Below are 23,790 nucleotides of genomic sequence, written 5' to 3'. Positions count from 1 at the left end.
CCTGGGTTCTGGTCCCACCATGGATCCAAACTGGTTACATGATTTTGGGCAACTCCAATCCCCTGTCTAGGTCTCAGTTTCCTCTTCCATAAAATGGGAAGAAGAGTAAAGAACAGGATGGCGTCAAAGAACTCCAGAGTTCCTTCCAACTCCAACCTGCAGCAGTTCTCTCACTGATACGGAGATACCAACTGTGCAGTCAGGGCGGTCATTAGACTTCCCACACCCGATGTCCTCGCCGCCTACCTGAATATGCACAGCATCTACTAGTTGCAGAATCTGGTGATCTTCCTGTCAGACAAGGTTCACAGAGGCATTACTTGGGCCTGAGGCTCTCAATTTTCTCACTCTATTACTCTAAAAAGATTCCTTTGAGTCCACCTGTGCATAGGTCTTGTTTTTCTAAGTAGATGTCAAGCTGTTTGAACTGCCTCAAAAGTTCCAAAGCAAATTCAAGACATGTGCGTGTGTGTTAGCTGCTCAGTTGTGTTTGGCTCTTTGCGACCCCATGGACTGTAGCCCACCAGGCTCCTCCATCCATGGGATTTCCCAGGCAAGAATACTAGAGCGGGTTGCCATTTCCTGCTCCAGGAGACCTCCCCTACCCTGGAATCGTACCCCAGTCTCCGGTACTGCAGGCAGACTCTTTACCATCTGAGCCACCAGGGAAGGCCCTTCCATACGTACTAGACAAATATTAGGCAAAATAGTCACACCTGTGGGATTGCAGAGTCGGACACGACTGAGCGACTGACCATACACATAGAAGAGAAAGTCAGGAGGCAGGAATACCAGATGGAAGAACACTGTCACAGCCCCGGCAGAAATGAGGGGCAGAAGGGTGATGGGAGGAAGCATTGTAAGGGCAGAGATGGCAGGACCCGCTCTTCTTCTTCCAGCGCCCACTTTCCTCCCACCTCTCCCCTGATAATGCTTTCTCCCATCGTCCTCCTGCTCCTGCATTTCTGTGACAATGCTCTTCCATCTGGTATTCCTGCTTCCTGTCTTTCTCTTCTGTGTGTGTGTTCAGTCACTCAGTCATGTCTGACTCTTTGCCATCTCAGGGACTCCAGCCATTTCCTCCTTCAGGGGATCTTCCACACCCAGGGATCAAACCCGCATCTCTTGCTTCTCCTGCATTGGTCTGCAAATTCTTTTTATACTACTGTGCCACCTGGAAAACCCTTTCTCTTCTATAGTACAACTCTAAAAGTCCCTTACCCCTGTTTATTTAACCTATATGCAGAGTATATCATGCAAAATGCCAGGCCAGATGAAGCACAAGCTGGAATCAAGATTGCCAGGAGAAATATCAATAACCTCAGATATGCAGATGACACCACCCTTAATGAGCCTCTTGATGAAGGTGAAAGAGGAGAGTGAAAAAAACGGCTTAAAACTCAACATTCAGAAAACCAAGATCATAGCATTGGGTCCCATCACTTCATGGCAAATAGATGGGGAAGCAATAGAAACAGCGATAGGCTTTATTTTCTTGGGCTCCAAAAATCACTGCGGACAGTGACTGCAGCCATGAAATTAAGACGCTTGCTCCTTGGAAGAAAAGCTGTGAGAAACCTAGACAGCATATTAAAAAGCAGAGACATTACTTTTCCAGTAGTCATGTATGGATGTGAGAGCTGGACCATAAAGAAGGCTGAACGCCAAAGAATTGATGCTTTCCAATTGTGGTGTTGGAAAAGACTCTTTGAGAGTCCCTTGGATGGCAAGGAGATCCAACCAGTCCATCCTAAAGGAGATCAGTCCTGGGTGTTCATTGGAAGGACTGATGTTGAAGCTGAAACTCCAATACTTTGGCCACCTGATACGAAGAACTGAATTATTGGAAAAGACCCTGAGGCTGGGAAAGATTGAAGGCATGAGGAGAACGGGACGACAGAGGAGATGGTTGGACGGCATCACCGACTCACTGGACGTGAGTTTGAGTAAACTCCGGGAGTTGGTGATGGACAGGGAGGCCTGGCGTGCTGCAGTCCATGGGGTCGCAAAGAGTCGGACACGACAACAGCAACAACAAATAGCTCCTAACAGTAACATCAAAGTGGACCACTCAAAGTTCTCTGCACACACCGTACCTTTTACACTCCCACCCCCACCCCCACGATTTCACCCGGCAGTGAATTCTGTTCTCAAGTTTTCAATCAGTGATCACCTGAGGGCCATCAACGACTCCCTGTCTTTCTCCCTTTGAGCGCCAGAGCGGCGGCAGGGACCGCCCGCCCACCCGGAGGAAAGATTCCCGGTAGCCAAGCAGCCCGGGTTGCCCCACCCCCTTTTCCCTTCCAAGCCAATCAGGAGCCAGAGTGGGCGGGGCCGCTCGCCCCGCACCTGCGCGTTACGAGCGGGGCGGCGAGGCGCCGAGGCAGCTGTGCCGCGTCCAGCGATGAGGTCGCGGGTGGTGGGCGCCGGGCTGTTGCTTCTGCTGCAGCTGGTGCTCGGAGCGGTGCGGCCGCCGCGCTGCACCGACCCTCGGCGCTGCACCGACCCTCCGCGCCGCTACACGCCAGACTGGCCGAGTCTGGACTCCCGGCCGCTGCCGGCCTGGTTCGATGAAGCCAAATTCGGGGTGTTCGTGCACTGGGGCGTGTTCTCGGTGCCCGCATGGGGCAGCGAGTGGTTCTGGTGGCATTGGCAGGGCGAGAAGCTGCCACAGTACGAGAGCTTCATGAAAGAGAACTACCCGCCCGATTTCAGCTACGCCGACTTCGGGCCAAGGTTCACGGCGCGCTTCTTCCACCCCGACAGCTGGGCTGACCTCTTCAAGGCCGCCGGGGCCAAGTGAGTGACGCCGCTGCGGGAGCGGGCGGGGCGCCCTTACCCGGGCGAGGGCTGACCCTCGAGCGCCGGGAGGGCCTTAGGCTGGTGGGAATCGAGCGGGGTGGGGGCGGGGAGGAGGCGAGGAGACTTGCCGGATCACACAGGTGTCCCTGTGACCTCAGATGTCTGGGGTACTCTGTTTTGCCTCCCGAAGGATGCAGAATTGTATGTGTCACGCCGGATCTTAAGCTTGAGGATTAGAAGGAATTAATTTCAAGTTTGAGGTGGACTTGGAAAGCCTTTCGTGGACTTGGAAAGACCTGAATATGGGGGATGATTGAGCTAGGTGATACCTAAAGGCAGTCCCCTGCGGGTCAGCAAGACAATCAAGGTTCCAGGATCTTAAGCCAGAGGTCGGGAGTCTGATCCTAGTTCAACTGTGGACTTGAACAAGGCCTTTTACCTCCCTTACGCCTCGTTCCATGGCTATGCCCAGGAATTGTGTTCTTCCTTTCAGCTTTAATATGTCCCAGAGGGAAGGAAGTTCTGGTGCCCAGTGTATTTGGGCAGCAACATAGACTCTGTGTCATCTGCTCTTCTCAATGCCTTGCATGTAGAAAGTGCTCATGAAATTGTTTTGAGAACCATTGCAGCTTGCATGTGAATGGTTCAGAGAACTGAAAGTGCAGAGCTTGGATGGGGGAAGGCAAGGACTCCCAAGGCTGTTGAAGGCTGGGGCGAGTCCTGAAGGAGTCATCCTTGAAGGCAGGATGTTGCAGATATTAAGTCAAGGAATGGTGACCCTCAGCTTCAATCATGAACTTGGCGGCTGAGCGAGCAGTGGTTTGGAGGAGAGTAAGAATGAAGGCAAGTAGGTTTCCCAGCCTCTGGCTTAGGGCAGTCTTCCACCATTATCTTGTCTCAGACGACTTCCAGCTTTTAGTTTCTCTTGGACTTTAAGTCCTCATGTACTAAAGAGAAATTACAACTGATATTTGGTGTTTGCAATTAAAGGCATGGGAATATAAGGCTTGACAAAACAGAGGAGGCCTTCACTGTTTTTCAGAAGCCTTAGAAATCCATAATTTTCAAATGAAGAAGTTAAAATCTGGGAGACATTCCTTTGTCCAGGACAAGTGCGCTTATTATGGACAAGATGACTGGCCCAATAGAGGAAGGGAGCTAATGTCCTAGACTCCAGATCCCGTGACCCTAAGATGAAGGTTCTTTCCACCACACCAGGGGTCTGTAACCATGACTGGAGGGATCAGTCCTCTACCTGTTTTTTGTAAGTTTCTTGAGAAGGATTTTTACATTTTCAAAAACCTGTTTTTAAAAAGTAGAAGAAGAATATGCCACAGAGAAGGCTGTGGTCCATAGAGCCTGAAATACTGTCTTGCCCTTAAAATCCTGAGCTCCCCACATCAGCCGGGGATTAAATTATCACTTTGGGCACCAACTGTTTTTCTACCATAAAAAATAAATGAAATGTTGAGTGATTTGGTTGTTATTTCAACACTTGCCTTTTCTCCCCATTTTCTTTTGGCCTTTTGTCATCTCTGTAAATGAGAGGCAATTGATATGGGCTTGATAAACACCTTACTTTTCTGTCATCTGCTCTTTTAGTAGAGATTTCTTTTTCCTTGAGGGCAAAGGCTTGGTTTTTTTTGTTTTTTAATGCTTAACATTAATACACAGAAGGGCTCAAGAACTGGAGAGCCAGTGTATACATATTTTCCCTTACGTATTCCTTTCTTCCGTCTTTCCTTCCTAGTCTCCTGCTTTTCTGGGAACTAAGGATTGTGGCTTCCTCAAATTTGCTTCCATTTCTGGAACAATACCCAAGGGGTGTTGTGACTGAAGCAGTTCCCCGGGTATCACTAATATAGTCGCTCATACAAGTTCAGTTGACCCTTGCACAACACAGGTTTGAACTTCATGGGTCCACTTATATGCAAGTTGTTTCCAATAAATGTATTGGAAAAATTTTTGGAGCTTTGTTATAATTTGAAAAAACTCACAGAAATATAAAAAATTAAGAAAAGAGTATGTCATGAATGCATAAACATATAGATACTAGTTTATTTTACCATTTATGTGTGTCTGCTCATTCACTGAGTCATGTCTGTTTGTGACCCCCTGGACTGTAGCCCGCCAGGCTCTACTCTTAGGTCTCCTGCATTGGTAGGTGGATTCTTTACCAATACCGCCACCTGGGAAGCCCATATTAAATCATAAAATGCACAAAATTAATCACAGTACATACTGTACCACTGTCATAATTGTGTAGCCACCTCCTATTGGTGTCCTGTTGGTGGGCTCAACTGTCGTGTCCACTTAAAACACCAAGTGATGCTCATCTTCACATGAGCACTCATCCCTCTGGTAAACTGCCTATCGTAGTAAAGCCACCTCTCATGTTCCCAAGTATTTTTCATCTTGTTTAGTGCAATATCATAAACCTTGAATAACACCATGACACCCATACAAAGCTCCCCTAGTGATGCCAGAAGTGCTCCCAAGAAGCGGAGAAAATTAACATTATAAGAAAAAGTTGAATTGCTTGTTATGTATTATAGATTGAGGTCTGCAGCTAAGTTGCCCACTGCCCTTCCAACATAAATGAATCCAGCATAAAAACAAACAAACAAAAAAAGCTGTCATTGCAACTATGCCATAAGATATGAAAAACCTTGCACTTCTTGTAAAATATCTTTTTATCTTGTATTGAAAATGCAGCTTTGATGTGGGTGCAGGATTGCTATAAGAAAGGTGTACATAAAGACTCTCAAATGCTTGAGAAAAAGTGAAGTTGTTACATAACAACTTAAACCAAAAGGAAGGTGAAGATTCTAAAGCTGGAGAATTTAATGCCGGTAAAGGCTGGTTTGATAATTTTTTAAAGAGGTTTGGCTTTTTAAATGTCAAGATAACAGGAGAAGCAGTTACTACCAACCAGGAGATGAGTTCACAGAGGCCATTGAGAAAATCATTGAAGAGAAAGGATTTCTGCCTAGGCAATTTTTGCTTTTTTTTTCCTTTTGTTTTTTGGTGGCCCACGGTGGCATGCAAGATCTTAGCTGGCCAACCAGGAATCGAACCTGTGCCCCCTGCAGTAGAAGTGCAGAGTCTCAACCACTTTACCACCAGGGAAACCCCTGAACAGGTTTTTAATACAGAGTAAAGTGGGCCATCCAATGGAGGAGAAATGCCTCCAAGAACATATATTAGTGAGGAAGAGAAGTAAGCACCAGGATTTAAGGCAGGAAGGGACTGGCCAACTCTTCTGTTTGGTGCAAATGCAATCAGGTTTATGAATAGGACTGTCCTTTTCTATAAACCTACTAATCAATGAGCCTTGAAGGGAAAAGATGACATAAACTGCCAGTCTTTTGGTTGTAAAACAAGTAGGCCTGGACAACAAAACCTCTTTTTCTGGATTGGTTCCATCAATGCTTTGTTCCTGAAGTCAGGAAGTACCTTGCCAATGAGAAACTGCCTTTTAAAGTTCTTTTAATATTGGACAATGCCCTAGCCACCCAGAACCCCGAGAGTTTAGCAGCAAAGACATTGAAGTGGTCTAGCCCAAACACAACATCTCTAATTCAACCTGAAGATCTAGGGGTCATAAGGATATTTTCTTTTTTTATTAAGTGATTGATTGATTTGGTTACATTGGGTCTTAGTTGTAGCGGATGGACTCTCCAGCTGTGGCATGCAGGCTTTGTTGCTCCAGGGAACGTGGGATCTTAGTTCCCTGACCAGAGATCGAACCTGCATCTCCTGCATTTTACTATGGATTCTTAACCACTGGACCACCAGGGAAATCCCCATGGTGGACTTCAAGGATCTTTAAGGCTCATTACACATTGTACTCAATGGAAAGGATTGTCAACACAATGGAAGAGAACCCCAATATAGATAGCATCATGAAAGTCTGGAAGGATTACACCATTGAAGATGCCATTGTTATAGAAAAAGCCATCAAGTACAAAAACAATAAAATTCCTGCTGGAGAAAACTGTCCAGATGTTGTGCATGACTTTACAGGATTTACAACAGAGCCAATTAAGGAAATCTTGAAAGAGATGTGGATATGGGGCGGGGGAGAAGGAAGGGTGAGGTGCAGGGTTTCAAGATAGGGATCTTGGAAAAATTCAGGAGCTGGCGACCTCACACTTCAGGAGCTAACATAAGACAATTTGATGGAGATAAGTGCTTCTGAACAACTGTCAGACAATAAGGAAGAAGACATAGAAGAAGCAGTGCCAGAAAACAGATTGACATTAGACAATCTGGCAGAAGGATTCTGATTATTCAAGACAGCTTTTTACTTCCTTTCCCACATTGACCCTTCTATGATATGATATGAAACTAAAGCAAAACGTGGAAGAAGGATTGGTATCATATTTGTCATTATTTTGGCATTATGTCGTGTCCAACTCTTTTGCAACCCCATGGACTGTAGCCCAGGCTTCTCTGCCAATGGAATTCTCTGGGCAAGACTACTGAAGTGGGTTGCCATCTCCTTCTCCAGGGGATCTCCCAACCCAGGGATTGAACTTGCATCTCCTGCACTGGCAAGCGAGTTCTAACAGTCACACAGAAATATGAGATGTTTCTATAATGTTACCCTGAATGCCCGCCTCTCCTGCCTCCCTGTCCACCTCCTCCTCCTCTTCTACCTCAGCCACCCCTGAGACAGCAAGACCAACCCCTCCACTTCCTCCTCAGGGTACTCATCGTGAACACCTTTATGACGATCCACTGCCACTTAATGAACAGTAAATAATCCTTATGCCATACAGCTAATAAACTTATCTGTTGTGTAAGTGATAAGTGTCTTCATGAGATCTGAGAATTGAATGGCAAGAACTGTATGAAACGTTTTGTGTCATCATTGCCATCACAGCCTAAGTGTTCATCTGTAGGACATCACATGCAAGATTGGCATGGAAGTAAATAGCCAATCCTTACATAAGCATAAAGTCACTTCAGTTCACTTCAGTTGCTCAGTCATGTCCAACTCTTTGCAATCCCATGAATCGCAGCACGCCAGGCCTCCCTGTCCATCACCAACTCCCAGAGTTCACCCAAACTCATGTCCATCGAGTCAGTGATGCCATCCAGCCATCTCATTCTCTGTCGTCCCCTTCTCCTCCTGCCCCCAATTCCTCCCAGCCTCAGGGTCTTTTCCAATTAGTCAACTCTTCGCATGAGGTGGCCAAAGTATTGGAGTTTCAGCTTTAGCATCAGTCCTTCCAATGAACACCCAGGGCTGATCTCCTTTAGAATGGACTGGTTAGATCTCCTTGCAGTCCAAGGGGCTCTCAAGAGTCTTCTTCAACACCACAGTTCAAAAGCATCAATTCTTCGGCGCTCAGCTTTCTTCACAGTCCAACTCTCACATCCATGACCACTGGAAAAACCATAAAGTAAGCGATACTTAATATAAAATTAATAATATCTTTTTTTACTTTTTTAAAGCTTTGCTTTCAAAGAATTATATTACCATACAGCATGCACCCCCTTCCAGTCCCCTCTCATAATTAAATAACTATGTATCAGACTGTTAGGGTAATTAAAATGGAGGTAGTCTTGTTCAGCCTTCAGAAGCAGGACAGCAGGCCTCTGACCGACTTCTAATCTTGCCTGGACCCTGCCTGGACGACATGTCTACCTGTAAGCACACCAGTTGTTACCAACAAGTCAAGCAGCACCTTGGATAAGAGAGGGAGTGGGTCTTGGAACTTCCTGAGCCCCTGGAGGTCTGGAAAATCTTGTGACTCACCAGGTGAAATAAGCAGCGTTGTAAAAGTTAAAGGAAAGCCAGAGCTGCGTGCAAACTGATGATGATACAAGTTTGTGTCCTGGGGTTCTAAGCAGTGAAAGGTTGTTGCTGAAAGAAGAGACGCCGGGATTCTTGGCCTCCGGAGGAGAAGAATTCAATCCAGGGCCAGAGATGAGGCTTGATCGCTCAGAGCTTTTGTGTAATAAAGTTTTATTAAAGTATAAAGGAGATAGAGAAAGCTTCTGACATAGGCCTCAGAAGTGGGCAGAAAGAATACCCGCTTGCTAGTGTTAGCCATGGAGTTATATACTCTTTAATTAGTTATTACAGTGAATCAAAACAATGTCTAGAGGTTGCAAAGACCTCACTAGACCTACTCCCATAATTTATACTTTCAAATAACAGGATTAGCCAGAAGGTCTTTTCCAGAGGCTATCCTCAAGCAGGATACATGATTGTTATATAATCCTAAGGAATGTAGAGAGACAAAAAAGTTTATCCTTTCCTCCTCCTTGAGAATTCCAGAACCCTCTCTCCTTGGGGACTCCTAGACGTCTTATCAACCTGCCTAGGAATTGACTCTCAGCAGGAGCCCCCCAAACTGCAATTTGCAGTCTCTTGGTGGGGTGGACGCACTGCCTGGGACCCTTTTCCCAACTGGGACTCCAAGCTGCTGTTACTCGGGACTTTCCAGCTATGTTCAAGTCTGGATATAGGTTGGTGGACCATTTTGGTGATATGCACACTGTTACATCTGTTCTTTCTTTTCTTTTAACGACTGTATGTTGTAATTAAGTTAAATTATCTATTAAATATTGAAATTTTTTATTGTGTATGTAACCAGCGGTTATTTTGGTTAACAAATCCTTCAAACCTAAAACAAAATTAAAACATTCAGCAAAACTCAACCGATGTATGAGACAGGGTGCTCAGGGCTGGTGCACTGGGATGATCCTGAGGGATAGGATGGGGAGAGAGGTGGGAGGGGGGTTCAGGAGGGGGAACACACGTACACCCATGGCTGATTCATGTCAAAAACCACTACAATATTGTAAAGTATTTAGCCTCCAATTAAATAAAAAAAAAAACCTCAGCCTATCATCACATTCAAGTGACTTTTTAAAAAATGTAACAATGTTTCCCATCCCATATTTTGAATATGAGTATAATACCATATGCCATAAAAATTTGATAATGGTTCATTCATCAGTGTATAAGCTAGGCTATCACGAAGCAATCATGTTGATTGCACTGCTGCTGCTGCTGCTGCTAAGTCGCTTCAGTCGTGTCCGATTCTGTGCGACCCCATAGACGGCAGCCCACCAGGCTCCCCCATCCCTGGGATTCTCCAGGCAAGAATACTGGAGTGGGTTGCCATTTCCTTCTCCACTGATTGCACTAGGCTACTGTAAAGCAATCTTGTTGCTGTTTCTTCATTATCAATGAATGGATCATTATAACTACAAATAAATATGAATTGCTTTTTCACGTTAGCTTTCCAGCTTTGATATTTAGTATTAGTAATAACTATAACGTCTACAGTGTTTTGTATCATGTAAGACAATATTGCTGTGGATACTGACAGGTGGTTCATCTTGTAAACAGACAATGTAAACTTATGGTATCAGTCAATACAGTACATATGCCCAGTCTCCAACTAACACAACATTGTAAAGCAACTATACTCCAGTAAAATAAAAAAGTAAATGCAGTGCAGTACTATGATGTATTTTCTCTTCAGCGTATTATACATATAACATATAAAATGGGGGTTAATCGACCATTCATGTTATTGGAAAGCCTTCCAGTCAGGAGTAGGCTGTTAGTAGTTTAGGGCGAAGTCAAGAGTTACACATAGATTTTCTTCTGCACAGGGGTCAGCAGACACCTGCTAACCACCCCCTAACCACCACATTGTTCAAGGGTCAGCTGTACATTTCCTGTAGCTGAGTGCCCTCACCCATTTTAAGCCCCAGGTGCACCAGGTAAGTTGGTGCAGGTGGCCCACTGCCCACTTCCTTTGCTCTTATGGTTTCAATGTCCACAGATATGTAGTCCTGACGACAAAGCATCATGAAGGCTACACAAACTGGCCGAGTCCTGTGTCTTGGAACTGGAACTCTAAGGATGTGGGGCCCCATCGTGATTTGGTTGGTGAGTTGGGAACAGCCATCCGGAAGAGGTACGTGTCCACAGACTCCATCATCGCTTTTGATCTAACCATCCAGTATCCCGTGCCTTCTCTACTCTTCTGTGTTTTCTTAGTTTGCATTTAACCAGTACATAGGAGGGCTTCAGGCCCTGAATTTGGCAGTGTTTGAACCTTGGCAGTTTTCATACGACCAAAAGTGACAGCATCAGAGAAGTGCACGGCCCTCTCTGGTTAGGTAAAGGATACCCAGCATAGACCACAATGCTGCACTTGTGCTCTTCAGGGGATTCTTTCTGGGAAGCCTTCCAACATAGGGCCTTTTCCAGGGTCTGGTGGAGGCCAGGATTGTGTCTCATCTTTGTGTCCTCCTTAGCTGTCAACCTTTGTCAAGCTTTATAGGCTTTCGTGGAAGGTTTAGATGAGTGGCAGATCAGGAGAGAGCTGAAGAGGGCAATTAACGCAACAAAAAGGTAGGGAGGGCATCACTCGTGATTCTAGGCAATATTTTCTAATATCTGCCATTTAAGATGTAACTTCCCAAGATCAAAGAGCTGGGAAGGGGCAGAAGTGGGATTTGAACCCAGGTAGTCTGGTGATGGACAGGGAGGCCTGGCGTGCTGTGATTCACGGGGTCGCAAAGAGTCGGACACGACTGAGCGACTGAACTGAACTGAGTCTGATTTTGGACCCTATTGTTCTGAGTATATTTGCCTGTAAGGAGGAAAAGTGGTATTTGTGTCATGCCCACTCAGCTCTGTTGTGATTTGGCAAACTTGATGTCCTATTTAAAGGGTAGACCAGCTGACTATTCGTATAAATAAACTTTGATTGGAATGCAGTTGTGTTCATTCATTTATGCATTGTCTCTGGCTACTTTCAAGCTGTAATTGCAGAGTCAGGGTAGAGAGAGCAAGACCTACAGAGCCTCAGATATCTGGTCATTTAAGAAAGCATTTGCTGACTTATGTCACCTGTGAAACATTCAGTTTCCCAATGCTGTGCTCTGCTAAGAGTCCCGCTATAAAAGTTTATTAGATGTTGATTAGATCTGGACTCTTAAAATCCTTGATTTTCACCTTCTCTGTATCTAGTTAGTCCCTGAATCACATGATGAAATTCTTAACTTCAGTTCTTTCTGCTTTATCTATGCCATTGCAATGTTATCTTTACTTCTTGTATTATAAAGTTTCCAAAACATTTACTCTTAACTCAAAACAAGCTTTATTGTGTATGAAAATAGGTAAACTTAACCATATTTTGTTTGAGATATATTAAGAACTATTAGTAAATTTTATATAAACCTATATAAGGTTATATAAACCTTATATTAATTTCAACTGCATAGAAAATGGTAATAATGATTCTTTCTGGGTGATGAGATTTTGGATATTCTTGATATTTGTGTCTATTTTCCAGTATCTCTTCAATATGTATGATGATTAACAGAAAACATTTTTTAATAGGACTATGTGTTATTGAGATAATTGACTTAAAAGACAGAAGATGGTTTAAATAACATTTTAGTGTTAAGATAATTTATGTATAAAAATAATTTGTTGTCTGCTAAGTCGCTTCAGTCGTATCCACCTCTTTGTGATCCCTTGGAGTGTAGCCCGCCGGGCTCCTCTGTCCATGGAATTCTCCAGGCAAGAATACTGGAGCAGGTATTGCCATGCCTTCCTCCAGGGAATCTTCCTGACCCAGGGATAGAACCTGTCTCTCTTGAGTGTCCTGCATTGGTAGAAGGGTTCTTTACCACTAATGCCACCTGGGAAGCCTAATTTGTTATTTGTATCATCAAAAACGAAGTAAGACAATCAGTTTGCTTAAGTGAATCATAAAAGATAATTTAAGGAACTGGCTGTAGGTCCTGACCCATGTATGCCCTATGGGTAAATTTCACTGAAATGTAAAAATGCTGGCAACTGATTTTTCTTAAAGTATTTTTTCTTTGCTTAATGACAGCTGCTGTCCTTTTTTCTGTTTAAGGAACATACGCTATGGACTATATCACTCACTTTTAGAATGGTTCCATCCTCTCTACCTACGTGATAAGAAAGGTGGCTTCAAAACACAGTATTTCGTCCATGCAAAAACAATGCCAGAGCTCTATGACCTTGTTAACAGGTACAAAACAGAAATTGTTTTAGTGTTATGACTTTCATCAATGACATCTGAGCTACTTATACTGTTGAGGGGAAAGGGGCAAGGGTGGGATATGAAAACACTCTAGAAGACATCAAAATAGTAATGAGTCATCGTTGTGTTAAGACAAAGTATATTTTTTCTTTTCAAAACCTCCGTAGTATGGTCATGCTGCCTTTATAAACTGAAACAAAACTGAGAATGGCAGTGAGTCAAAACCTCAGTTACCTCCTTCCATACCACTTTCTTTGTCAGGAGCTTGGAGAAGGGCAACATGGTCTAATGGACCCTATAGAGGGTTTGGCATCTGGCAGATTTGTATTTGAATCCTGGTTCCTGTTACCCTCAAGCATTTTTGGGGCTGTGTCATGCAGCTTGTGAAAAAGCTGGCTTAAAATTCAACATTCACAAAACTAAGATCATGGCATCTGGTCCCATCACTTCATGGTATATAGATGGGGAAAAAATGGAAACAATGACAGACTTTATTTTCTTGGGCTCCAAAATCCCTGCAGGTGATGACTGCAGCCATGAAAGTAAAAGACGCTTGCTCCTTGGAAGAAAAGTTATGACCAACCTAGACAGCATATTAAAAAGCAGAGACATTACTTTGCCAGCAATGGTCCATTTAGTCAAAGCTATGGTTTTTCCAGTAGTCATGTATGGATGTGACAGTTGGACTGTAAAGAAGGCATGCCAAAGAATTGATGCCTTCGAATTGTGGTGCTGGAGAAGACTCTTGAGAGTGCTTTGGACAGCAAGGAGATCCAACCAGTCAATCCTAAAGGAAATCAACTGAATATTCATTGGAAGGACAGATGCTAAAGCTCCAATACTTTGGCCACCTGCTGCAAAGAGCTGACTCATTGGAAGACCCTGCAGCTGGGAAAGATTGAGGGCAAGAGGAGAAGGGGGCGACAGAGGGTGAGATGGTTGGATGGCATCACCAGCTCAACAGACATGAGTCTGAGCAAACTCCAGGAGACAGTGAAGGACAGGGAAGCCTGGCGTGCTGCAGTCCATGGAGTCATAAAGAGTCAGACATGACTTAGCCACTGAACAACAATGACCATACCAGCAGTGCCGCTGGTGGGATCTTAGTTCCGTGACCAGGGATGGAGGGATACAACCCAGGCCTTCAGGAGTGAGAGCGCAGAGTCCTAACCACTGGCCCGCCAGGGAACTCCCGTAAAAGCCTTCAACAGGTTGCTCGTCTGAGCCTCAGATTCTCACTCTGTAAAGTGATAATAATGCCTTCTAAGTAGGGCTCAGCATAATATATGAAGTTTCTATCACTATGCCTGGTACAGAATAATAGTGGCCTTATTATTCTTAATTATCCTTAAAAATGATGACTTTCACTTTGGGGTTTGTCTCTGGTCTTCACCATGTTTTATTCTGCATTTGCCCTTCTTGCTCCTGGGGGCTCTTAGGAGGATGGTGGACCTTTAAAGATTAAGAGGCAGCTGTCTGTGCTTGGACGCTCACTGTAGACCAAAAGACTAAAAAACTCCTTGCCTCCAGATGACTGCTGTAAGGAAATAGTACAGTTGTAAGAAACCAACCAGCACAAGCTTCAAGTCAGAAATCCAGTTCTTTTTTTTTCTTACTGACTGTACACCCTCGAACAAACTACTCAGTCTCTCTATAGCTCAGTTTCTTTACCTATTTATGCATCACAGGGTGTTGTGAGAATGAATGAGGTTGACGAGTATAAAGTGCCTACTACAATTTTTCGTACACAGTAAAACACACACCGTCTGTGTTTCCCTCGCCTCTTAGGCAGCCTTTTTCCTGGACTCAACCTGCTGACCTAGGTGTTCACAGGGTACAGCGCAGGACTGGCTAACAGGCAGATTTGCATATGGGTTCCAGCTCCTATTACTTACCAGCTTTGCACTGAAAACAAAGTTACTGAGCAGCACACTCTTGCTTTCTTAAGTGGGACGTATACTGCTTACCTTAGGGGTATAAATGCACTCACAGGGCTCAGAGTAGTGACACAGGAAAGATGCAACTGCGGCTTGAGTGAATTCAGTGGATTTTTATGATCAAAGCTCTGGGTAGTTGGCCTCCAAAATGCATTTGATGGAACAGTTCGAGCTCTTAACACATCTTCAAAGCAGAAACCGTAATCCTGTAGTTCTAGAGCACCACTCTTTTCATTGGAATTAGTTTCTGAAAGGAAATCAAATTATATCCATGCTGATTACAGCTCTACTTTTTAATTTAAGACATGAAAAAAAAAAGATTGGGAAAAAATATACCAAAATGCTGTGTATTAAACTGGTTGTGTTAGCTCAGGGGTGTGTGTGTGTGTGAGGTCATTTTCATCTCTTTAGTTTTCCATTTTCTCTGCACCGTGGTACTTTCAAAATAGGAGGAAATAAATTTTTAAATACGTGTGGCAGAGGTAGATCTGTCAGACTTGACTGTGACTGGATTCACATTCAACAAAGATGATAAACTTTGTTGTAATTGTGTGTCTCTCAGATATGAACCTGACTTGATTTGGTCTGATGGAGAGTGGGAATGTCCTGATACTTACTGGAACTCTACGGGTTTTCTTGCTTGGCTCTACAATGATAGCCCAGTTAAGGTATGTGATTATATGACTTCTCTCTTATTTATCTGTTATGATAAAGCACAACGTGAGAAGCCAAGATCTGGAGTAATAACATAAAGACAACAGTGACAGTAATAAATCCTAATCTCAGGACTTCTGTGGGCATCCAGTGGTTAAGACTGCCTTCACCTTCCAATGCGGGGGGTCGGGTTTGATCCCTGGTCGGAGAGCTAAGATCCCACGTGTCTTGAGGCTAAAAAGCCAGCATATAAAACCAGAAACAATAGTGTAACAAATTCAATAAGGACTTCAAGTGTAAGTAAATAAATAAATAGCAATATTGATATAAGTGTGGTAGGAACGAGGGAACTTGATGGATGTTAAAGGTTTCTCCTTTAATTCTTTTTTTTTTTGCCCCTTTTTCTGTCTTTAAGCTGTTTTCCTTTAAGCTTTGTTTTTCACCTTTAATTCTTGATTTTTACAAGCTAGTTTTCAAGCTTCTTAAATTTAAGTAGTAGGATAGAAATAGTATAAAGAAGCCCCAGACCACCGTAGAGAAAATAAACTGTTAAGCAAACATTGTAAATAAGAAAACCACCTAAAAATTAATATATAAAACTTATTACATGATAGGAATAAAATAATGTGAATATCTATGACCTCAGCTACTCTGCGGAGAAGGCAATGGCAAGCCACTCCAGTACTATTGCCTAGAAAATCCCATGAATGGAGGAGCCTGGTAGGCTGTAGTCCATGGGGTCGCTAAGGGTCGGACACGACTGAGAGACTTCACTTTCACTTTTTACTTTCACACATTGGAGAAGGAAATGGCAACCCACTCCAGTGTTCTTTCCTAAAGAATCCCAGGGACGGGGGAGCCTGGTGGGCTTCCGTCCATGGGGTCACACAGAATCGGACACGACTGAAGTGACTTAGCAGCAGCAGCAGTAGCAGCAGCTACTCTGTTGATTGTGTAGTTTTAACTCATATAGGGAAATTTCTTTTCCCTGAGATCCAAATTCTAAGGAAGTTGGAAGGAAACTTAGCCTACCATCTTCACTGTAGAAAATTTCAAAAATTTTACAGATTCTAGCTTTGTTGTTAATTTTAAAGAAAAGTCTAAGACCAGTTTGACCTGAGCTATCTGGGTAGGTTCATAAACCTCTTAGGATGTCACTGGCTAAATATTAGTAAATTCAGAAAGGGGGAAGAAAGATCTTATGTGACAAATGGAAGCAAATCCAGACTGGTTTTTTGGAACTTTTGGGCCACATGGGGCCCTCTAGTGGCGAGGTCTGGTGGTTCTTCCTCGATGGCTCCCCGGCTGGGGTGGCTTAGATGTGGATCCTCGGGTGGGACGCCGCAGTCCGCATTCTACCCTCTCTTGTTCTGCGCGCTTTCTCACGCGTTAGGAAAGAGGGTTGTCGTATACTCATGTTAGGAAATGACTTTTAGGAGAAGTAGACCCTGATCCTTACCCCTCTGCTGTCTGTAATTCCCACTCCTGACCTCTCTGCAGGTCTTCTCTGGGAGGTCACACCTTCCCCACCACCCTGTCTAAAATCACAGCATGCCCCCATCAACGCTGTCTGACTTTCCTTGCCTTATCTTTCTCTTAACCACTTACCTGGCCCAACATATCATTTACCTCGTTGCTATCTGTCTCCCTCACTGAAGCATCACCTTTGTGAGGGCAAGAATTTGGGTCTGTTCACTCCTACGTCCCCAACTCCAGCAACAGGCCTTGGCCCAGTTAGACACAGAGTCAGTGCTGGTGGAATGTAAACTAAATCTGCCTCCTGGCAATTTCTATTCTATCCTGGAAGAACCAAGAAGCACTCCTGAACTGGTGTTGAGGTGAATTCCCTGATGCTGATGTGATGTCACACCATAGCTGTCCACGCATGAGTCTCCTCAGCTAGTCGCTGCTAGATCTCTGAGGGCAAGAACTGTGACGTGTTTACTCTGGATACCCCAGTATGAGCCTCACAGTAGTATTAAACGTTGACATTAAGTTATTCCGTGTAAAGATTTCTCAAAGTTCAGCAAAACCTTGAGGGAAGGAAAAGAATGTTTGATTACTGACTTTGCCTTACTTAGGTAAAGAAAGCCAGGGTTATATAGTGGAAAGCATCCTGGGCTGGGTTCAAGTACCAGATTCATAGTCCCAGCTCTCAGAAACTCTGCCTGGGAATGTGGTCTCGGGCAGTTCTCCTCTTCTGCATTTCTCTTCTGATAGAATAAGTGGTTTACTAGATAATCTAAACAGGCCTTTCCAGTTCTGACATTACATATTGCTAGACTGGGGTTAACTGCAAATAACATTTGGAGTTGGATGTTCTTTGTTGTGAAAGGACAGTTCTCTGTGTTGTAAGATGTTTCTGATTTTTTTTTTTTTTTTGCCCACACCATGTGACCATGCAGGATCTTAGTTCCCCGACCAGGGATCAAAGCCCGACCACTGGCGGTGGACGCGGGGATTCTTAACCACTTGACGGCCAGTTCTTGTAATGTGTTTAGAAGAATCCTTGGTCTCCACCCACTAGAAGGCAGTAGCACCACCCTGAGTTGTGACCACCAAAAAATGTCTCTAGATTTTGCCCTTTAAGTCTCCCCCAGTTGAGAACCACAGTGCTCAGCTGAGTCTGCTCCTTGCTTCCAAACAGGCACCTACCTTATCAAACTGAGTTAGACAGTTTTACCCCCGATGACCTCCGCACTCCTTCCTCCTTTAGGATGAGGTCGTAGTAAATGACCGATGGGGTCAGAACTGTTCCTGTCACCATGGAGGGTACTACAACTGTAAAGACAAATTCCAGCCGGAGACCTTGCCACATCACAAGTGGGAGATGTGCACCTCCATAGACCAGCGGTCCTGGGGCTACCGTCGGGACATGGAGATGGCTGACATTGCAAGCGAATCCACAATCATTTCGGTAAGAGGTGGTTATTTGTTAACTGCAGTCCCAGGCTGCCTTCTACTGAGAGTGGTGGAAGCACTCCGGATAGACATATGGGCCGTGAGAGCCCATTCGGGTTATTGAACAGACTCATAACACTTGTCCTAAGAAGACAGGTCTGAATACTGAAGACCTCTGTACAGGGGTGTTCTCCCCAGGATTATTTTCAGATTGACATTGGGCTGTTTCAATTCCTAACAACCATAAAGGAATAATTCAGTAGATTTGGGGATTTTCCTTAACCATGAAAATGTTTCTAAACGTAATATGGATTAATGCTTACAGGGTTGATGAAAAGACAAGTTATGTAGTATCACAACTATGTAGAATTAACTGCACAAGAAAAAGACCAGAAGGAAACGTCAAAAGTTAATGGTGTGGTGTCTTTGGGGTACTCTAACAAAACCTCCTTTTTAAAATTTTCTGTATGTAGCCTTAATTTTTCTGGACTGCCTTGAAGTGCTACTGTATGGGGTCACAGTAAGCACACACACGCATCCCACCCCAGAAATCTTAAAACTATATCTCTTTACAGCATGTTTTCCTGAAGGGGCAACATACACATTTATATAGCCTAGGGTATCCTGAAATTCATCAGATCTCTTCCACACCTTCCCCCAACCCCCACCCCTGAGTCTCCATAGCACCTGCTCTAAACCTCTCATCTCTAATCTCTGTATTCTTTCTGGCTGGCTCCACAGAATCCTTTCAAGGCCAAGTACTTTGTTTTCAGCTCCCTGGCTGACACTCTGTGCTTCTGATATATGACACTTCCCTCTGCATATGGCACTATGGCAGGTGCCAGCTCACGGGTAAGAGCCCATGATCACTCCCTAGAATTTGAGTTAATATATCTCTCAACCTTGTAGTAGAATTTTTCAGTTTTCTCATTAAGCCTATCCTGCTATGAAAATGACAAAAATATATTGTCTTTTCCAAAAGATAGAGGATATTCACAAAACACAGGGAAAACAGCCTCGATTCTTCTTCTTCTCTTCATCTGTGTGTTTTAAGCATTCAGTCAGACTTGGTATTCAGAGCTGGGATTTCCTTGTTTTCTGCTACCGCCAGGAACTGGTTCAGACAGTAAGTCTGGGAGGCAACTATCTTCTCAACATCGGACCAACTGAAGATGGACTGATCGTTCCCATCTTCCAAGAAAGGCTGCTTGCTGTTGGGAAGTGGCTGAATATCAGTGGAGAGGCTATCTATGCCTCCAAACCGTGGAGAGTACAATCCGAGAAGAACTCTGTGTGGTGAGTCTGGTTCTTCTGCTACAGGTGGGAACAGTGGTGGCCCCTCCTGAGCTGACAACCCCTTGGGTCCACAGCAGTGCAAGCCAGGCTTGGGACTCATCTGCAGGAAACACAAAAGCTGTTCTGCGATGTTAACTGTGTGCCCAGGTTTATGTTTGAGGCCCCAGGGTATCTTTGACTAGTGAGGGAGGTGGTAGGCTTGGTGAAGAAAGAAGGAGCTACAAAGTATCAGTCAATTTGCTCAACCCCTAAAAAGTCACAGCTAATATTTGTACAGCACCCACATGTGCTAGACTCCATCCTAAATTCTTTCCCCTTATTTGGTGCCCTCAACAATCTCACTGAGTGGATAATATCACTATTCCCAGGTTACAAGGAGAAAGCAGGTTCAGGGAAGTAATCATTGGCCCAGAATTACGAAGCTACTAAGCGAAGAAGGCATGATTCATACTTGGTATTGTGGATCTAGTTATTTGACCTCAGGCTTCAGTTTTTGTTTTTTTTTTTTTTAAATTTTCAACTGAAAAATGGGGTGATGATACCTAACTTCCTAGAATGTGAGGATTAAATAAGCTATAACATATGTAAAGTACCCAGCAGAGTGCCAGGTACATACTAACTGCTCAATGAAAGACCTCTGCAAGTGTTATAACACAGAACTGGGGGCTTTGCATCAGGAGAAACACATTCATGGTTCTGTTTTGGATGAGTTTCTATTTAGTGATTTTTTTCACCCTCTTCTATAAGAATGGGCTTCCCTGGTGGCTCAGACAATAAAGAACCTGCTCACATTGAGGGAGACCCAGGGTTGGGAAGATCTCCTGGAGAAGGGAATGGCTACCCACTCAAGTATTCTTGCCTGAAGAATTCCGTAGACAGGGGAGCCTGGCAGGCTACAGTCCCTGGGGTCACAAAGAGTTGGACACAATGAGTGACTAACACTTTCACTTTCTTTAAGCATGGTGAAATCTCAGAACAACAGATTTGTCTTGGGAATTTCCCTGATGGCCCAGTGGATAGAACTAGATGCTTTCACTGCCATGGGCCTTGGTTTGATCCCTGATCGGGGAACTAAAGATCCCAAAAGCCATGTGGGATGACCAAAAACTTTAAATTTTAAAAAGAAACTCAAATTTGTCTTCATTGCAGATCTTGCCCTTGTTATACCCTCAGATGTTTTCATATGGATTTAAAGTTGAAGAAAGATGAATAATGAGGAAGATGGCTTCAGTATGTGTCACTAGTATTAAGAGTTAAAAAAATGCTTTAAGAAAACTTAGAACCCCATACAGAGAGGGAAGGGAAGATACCACCCAGAAAGAGTCTTCCAGGGCTGCATTATTCCCACAGAGTTTAACCATGCATGCTGTGTTTAGTCGCTCAGTCATGTCCGTCTCTGCGACCCCATGGACTGTAGCCCACCAGGCTCCTCTGTCCATGGGATTCTCCAGACAAGAATAGTGGAGTGGGTTGCCATGCCCTCCTCCAGGGAGTCTTCCCAACTCAGGGATCAAACTCGGGTCTCCTGCATTGCAGGCAGATTCTTTACTGTCTCAGCCACTAGGGAAGCCCAAACCTTAACTGGTTTCGAGTTATTTGCTTGCTAGTAGCAGTGACAGACTAAAGGTCTTGAAATTGGTAGATAATTGAAAGGGGAATGTATAAGGTCATGTAGCAGGATAATAAGCCAGGTATCTTTGACAACGATGTTTCTTTTTTCCCAGGTATACCTCTAAAGGATTAGCTGTTTATGCCATTTTACTGCACTGGCCAGAAAGTGGAATCTTAAACCTTACATCCCCCATAACTACTTCAGCCACAGAGGTAAAGAGCCTCCGTCAATCCCGTCATAGATGTAACTCTTTGTAAGGGAACTGGCGGGCCTTCTCTAACCCTTCCCTCCTCCCCCAGGTCTCCCCGCGCTGGCCCAGTGTAGTTGTTTGCCACCATATTCTGTGCTCATCAGTGCGTTCGTATTTTTCCCATTCCCTTTTGCTTTCTGCAGGTAACAATGCTGGGAATCCAAAACGATCTGAAGTGGTCCCCAAATCCAGGTAAAGGCCTCTGTGTGTTCCTGACCCAGTTATCACCCTCTGCTCTTCCAACTGAGTTTGCTTGGACCATAAAGCTGACAGGAGTGAAGTGATCATTGGAGTTCAAGAAGAAAGGGACACCGCCTGCACTTTGATTTTCCTCTCACATTGCCATCTTTATAATAAACAACTCTTCTCTACTCAGAAATCTCTTTTCCCACACATTTTAATAAATGGAACGGACTTCGTTACACTGATGTCTCACAGGATCAAAGATCTGAGATCCAGTGCTAGCATCTCTCTCTCTGATCAATAGAAGAGACTGAACAGTTAAGCTCATCCATTCCTAACATTGGGAATTATCTGCAATGGAAACTTCCCTCCATCCTCTGTTTCATAACCTGATTGCTTATTCAAGTGACTTCAAGAATAAGCCAAGCCATCCTGTTGCCTATGGGAGGTGCTGAAAAGGATTTGGCAAACTCCACTATATGCTATTCATTTGGCTTCAGCTGTCACCAGCTACCCCCATCCGTCCCCAAGAGCAGGAGAGCCCTGAGGGGAAGGAAAATGCTTCCAAGACTGCTAATAGTAAGCCTTTTAGAAGTTTCCAAAGCAAACTAAGAGCTCTGACATTCAGTCTGTTTACAGGGATTCTATGAAGAAAATGAATATGATTCTGCCTTGCTTTAATACAATCAAATAAATACATGTGTATGTCAAATCATTTTCTACTAAAAAGCACGTTGTAGCTTTCTTCTTCCAGTTTCTATATGGACTGCTTATAGCCTTATGTTTCTGTTTAAAAAGAAAAATAGAAGGTGGGTACCTGCCACGTCTCCTAAATGCAGAGCAAAGAACGTAATCCCTTTGGTTCTTCTGTTCCTCACTTCTAGTCCCATTCTTTTGAGCTGACCAGGTGGCATCCATGGTAAAGAACCTACCTGCCAAAGCAGCAGATGTAAGAGATGCAGGTGTGACCCTGGGTTGGGAAGATGCCCTGGAGAAGGGATTGGCTACCCACTCCAGTATTCTTGGACTTCCCTAGTGACTCAGATGATAAAGAATCTACCTGCAATGCGGGAGACCTGGGCTTGATCCCTGAGTTGGAAAGATCCTCTGGAGGAGGGCATGGCAACCCACTCCAGTATTCTTGTCTGAAGAATCCCAAGGGCAGAGGAGCCTGGCGGGCTATAGTCCATGGGGTCTCAGAGAGTCGGACACGACTGAATGACCAAATGCAGCACAGCACTTAACACATGCATGTATCCACTCGGTCTCTTTAATTGTTATAGATCTAATAAAGTTTTCTCTCTTTTTTATTTACAAGATGTATTTGGAAATCCTTAGCCTATATTTACAGAAAATTTGTTTTTCTCAAGCATATATGAAACATTTACAGATGTGAATACCAAAGAAGCAATATCATAAGGATTATATCATATGTCTGTAACATAATTAAAGGACCATAAAAACTTGAAGGAAAAACTAATATGTTTAGAAATTTTAAAATACTTTTAAATACTTATTGATCAAAGAAAGCGCAAGAAAATTAGAAAGTACTTAGAATAATAATGAAAATGCTATGCCTTGAAACTTATGAAATGTAGCTTTTAAGAAAAATTGCTTTAGAGAGGGTTCCAGGAAGATGGCAAAGAGGAAGCACCAAGAATCTATTTCCCCACCTAGAAAACAATTATACTGGCAGAATCTGTATGATGTAACTATTTGGAAACTCTGGAGGCTACTGAAGGCTTGCAACTTCCAGAGGAATACCTGGATGGTAAATTATGGTTAATTCTGGTCAGTTTCAGCTACCCATCCCTCATCCCTAATCATTGAGTACACAGCTGTGCGTGTGTTCCTGGAACAACTTGTATATAGTCTATGCGATCAAGGTGGGCAAAAGGACTCTGTCGTCCAAATGTCAGGGATTTGTGCTCTTTGGCGGGGGTGGGGGGGTGGGGGGGTGGGATTTGTGCTCTTGACTGCTGCTTTTGATCACAGAGGTACAGGCGAGAGGTGGACAAACCATTGTTGTACCTTCTGCATTCTTGCAAACCCCTCCTCCAGTAGCTAAAGTAACTTAAAGTGGACTTAAAGGGCTGG

General features: G+C 44.0%; 1 protein-coding gene across 1 annotated transcript; it reads left to right on the top strand.

The window, feature by feature from the left end:
• Positions 1-2,345: 2,345 nt before the first annotated feature.
• FUCA1 (alpha-L-fucosidase 1) lies at positions 2,346-22,422 on the top strand. The gene is made up of 8 exons (XM_055398117.2): positions 2,346-2,799; positions 10,617-10,751; positions 12,711-12,848; positions 15,360-15,465; positions 18,168-18,368; positions 19,464-19,648; positions 21,373-21,472; positions 21,654-22,422. Exons 1-8 carry the CDS (start codon positions 2,405-2,407, stop codon positions 21,792-21,794), a joined length of 1,401 nt encoding a protein of 466 aa, XP_055254092.2. The 5' UTR covers positions 2,346-2,404; the 3' UTR covers positions 21,795-22,422.
• Positions 22,423-23,790: the final 1,368 nt, after the last annotated feature.

This window comes from Moschus berezovskii, chromosome 2 (assembly GCF_049115385.1).
Source record: "Moschus berezovskii isolate FMDL1 chromosome 2, NW_MosBer_1.0, whole genome shotgun sequence".
NCBI classification, from domain to species: domain Eukaryota; kingdom Metazoa; phylum Chordata; class Mammalia; order Artiodactyla; family Moschidae; genus Moschus; species Moschus berezovskii.
Note: the sequence above shows the minus strand (reverse complement) of the source record. Positions and strands in the feature narration are given on the sequence as shown.

Excerpts from the sequence above, each read along its gene's own strand:
- FUCA1 (XM_055398117.2), top strand. The coding sequence starts at position 2,405 with ATGAGGTCGCGGGTGGTGGGCGCCGGGCTGTTGCTTCTGCTGCAGCTG. Across the intron at positions 2,800-10,616 it reads TTCAAGGCCGCCGGGGCCAA|ATATGTAGTCCTGACGACAA; the intron begins GTGAGTGACGCC and ends CAATGTCCACAG. Across the intron at positions 19,649-21,372 it reads TCCGAGAAGAACTCTGTGTG|GTATACCTCTAAAGGATTAG; the intron begins GTGAGTCTGGTT and ends CTTTTTTCCCAG.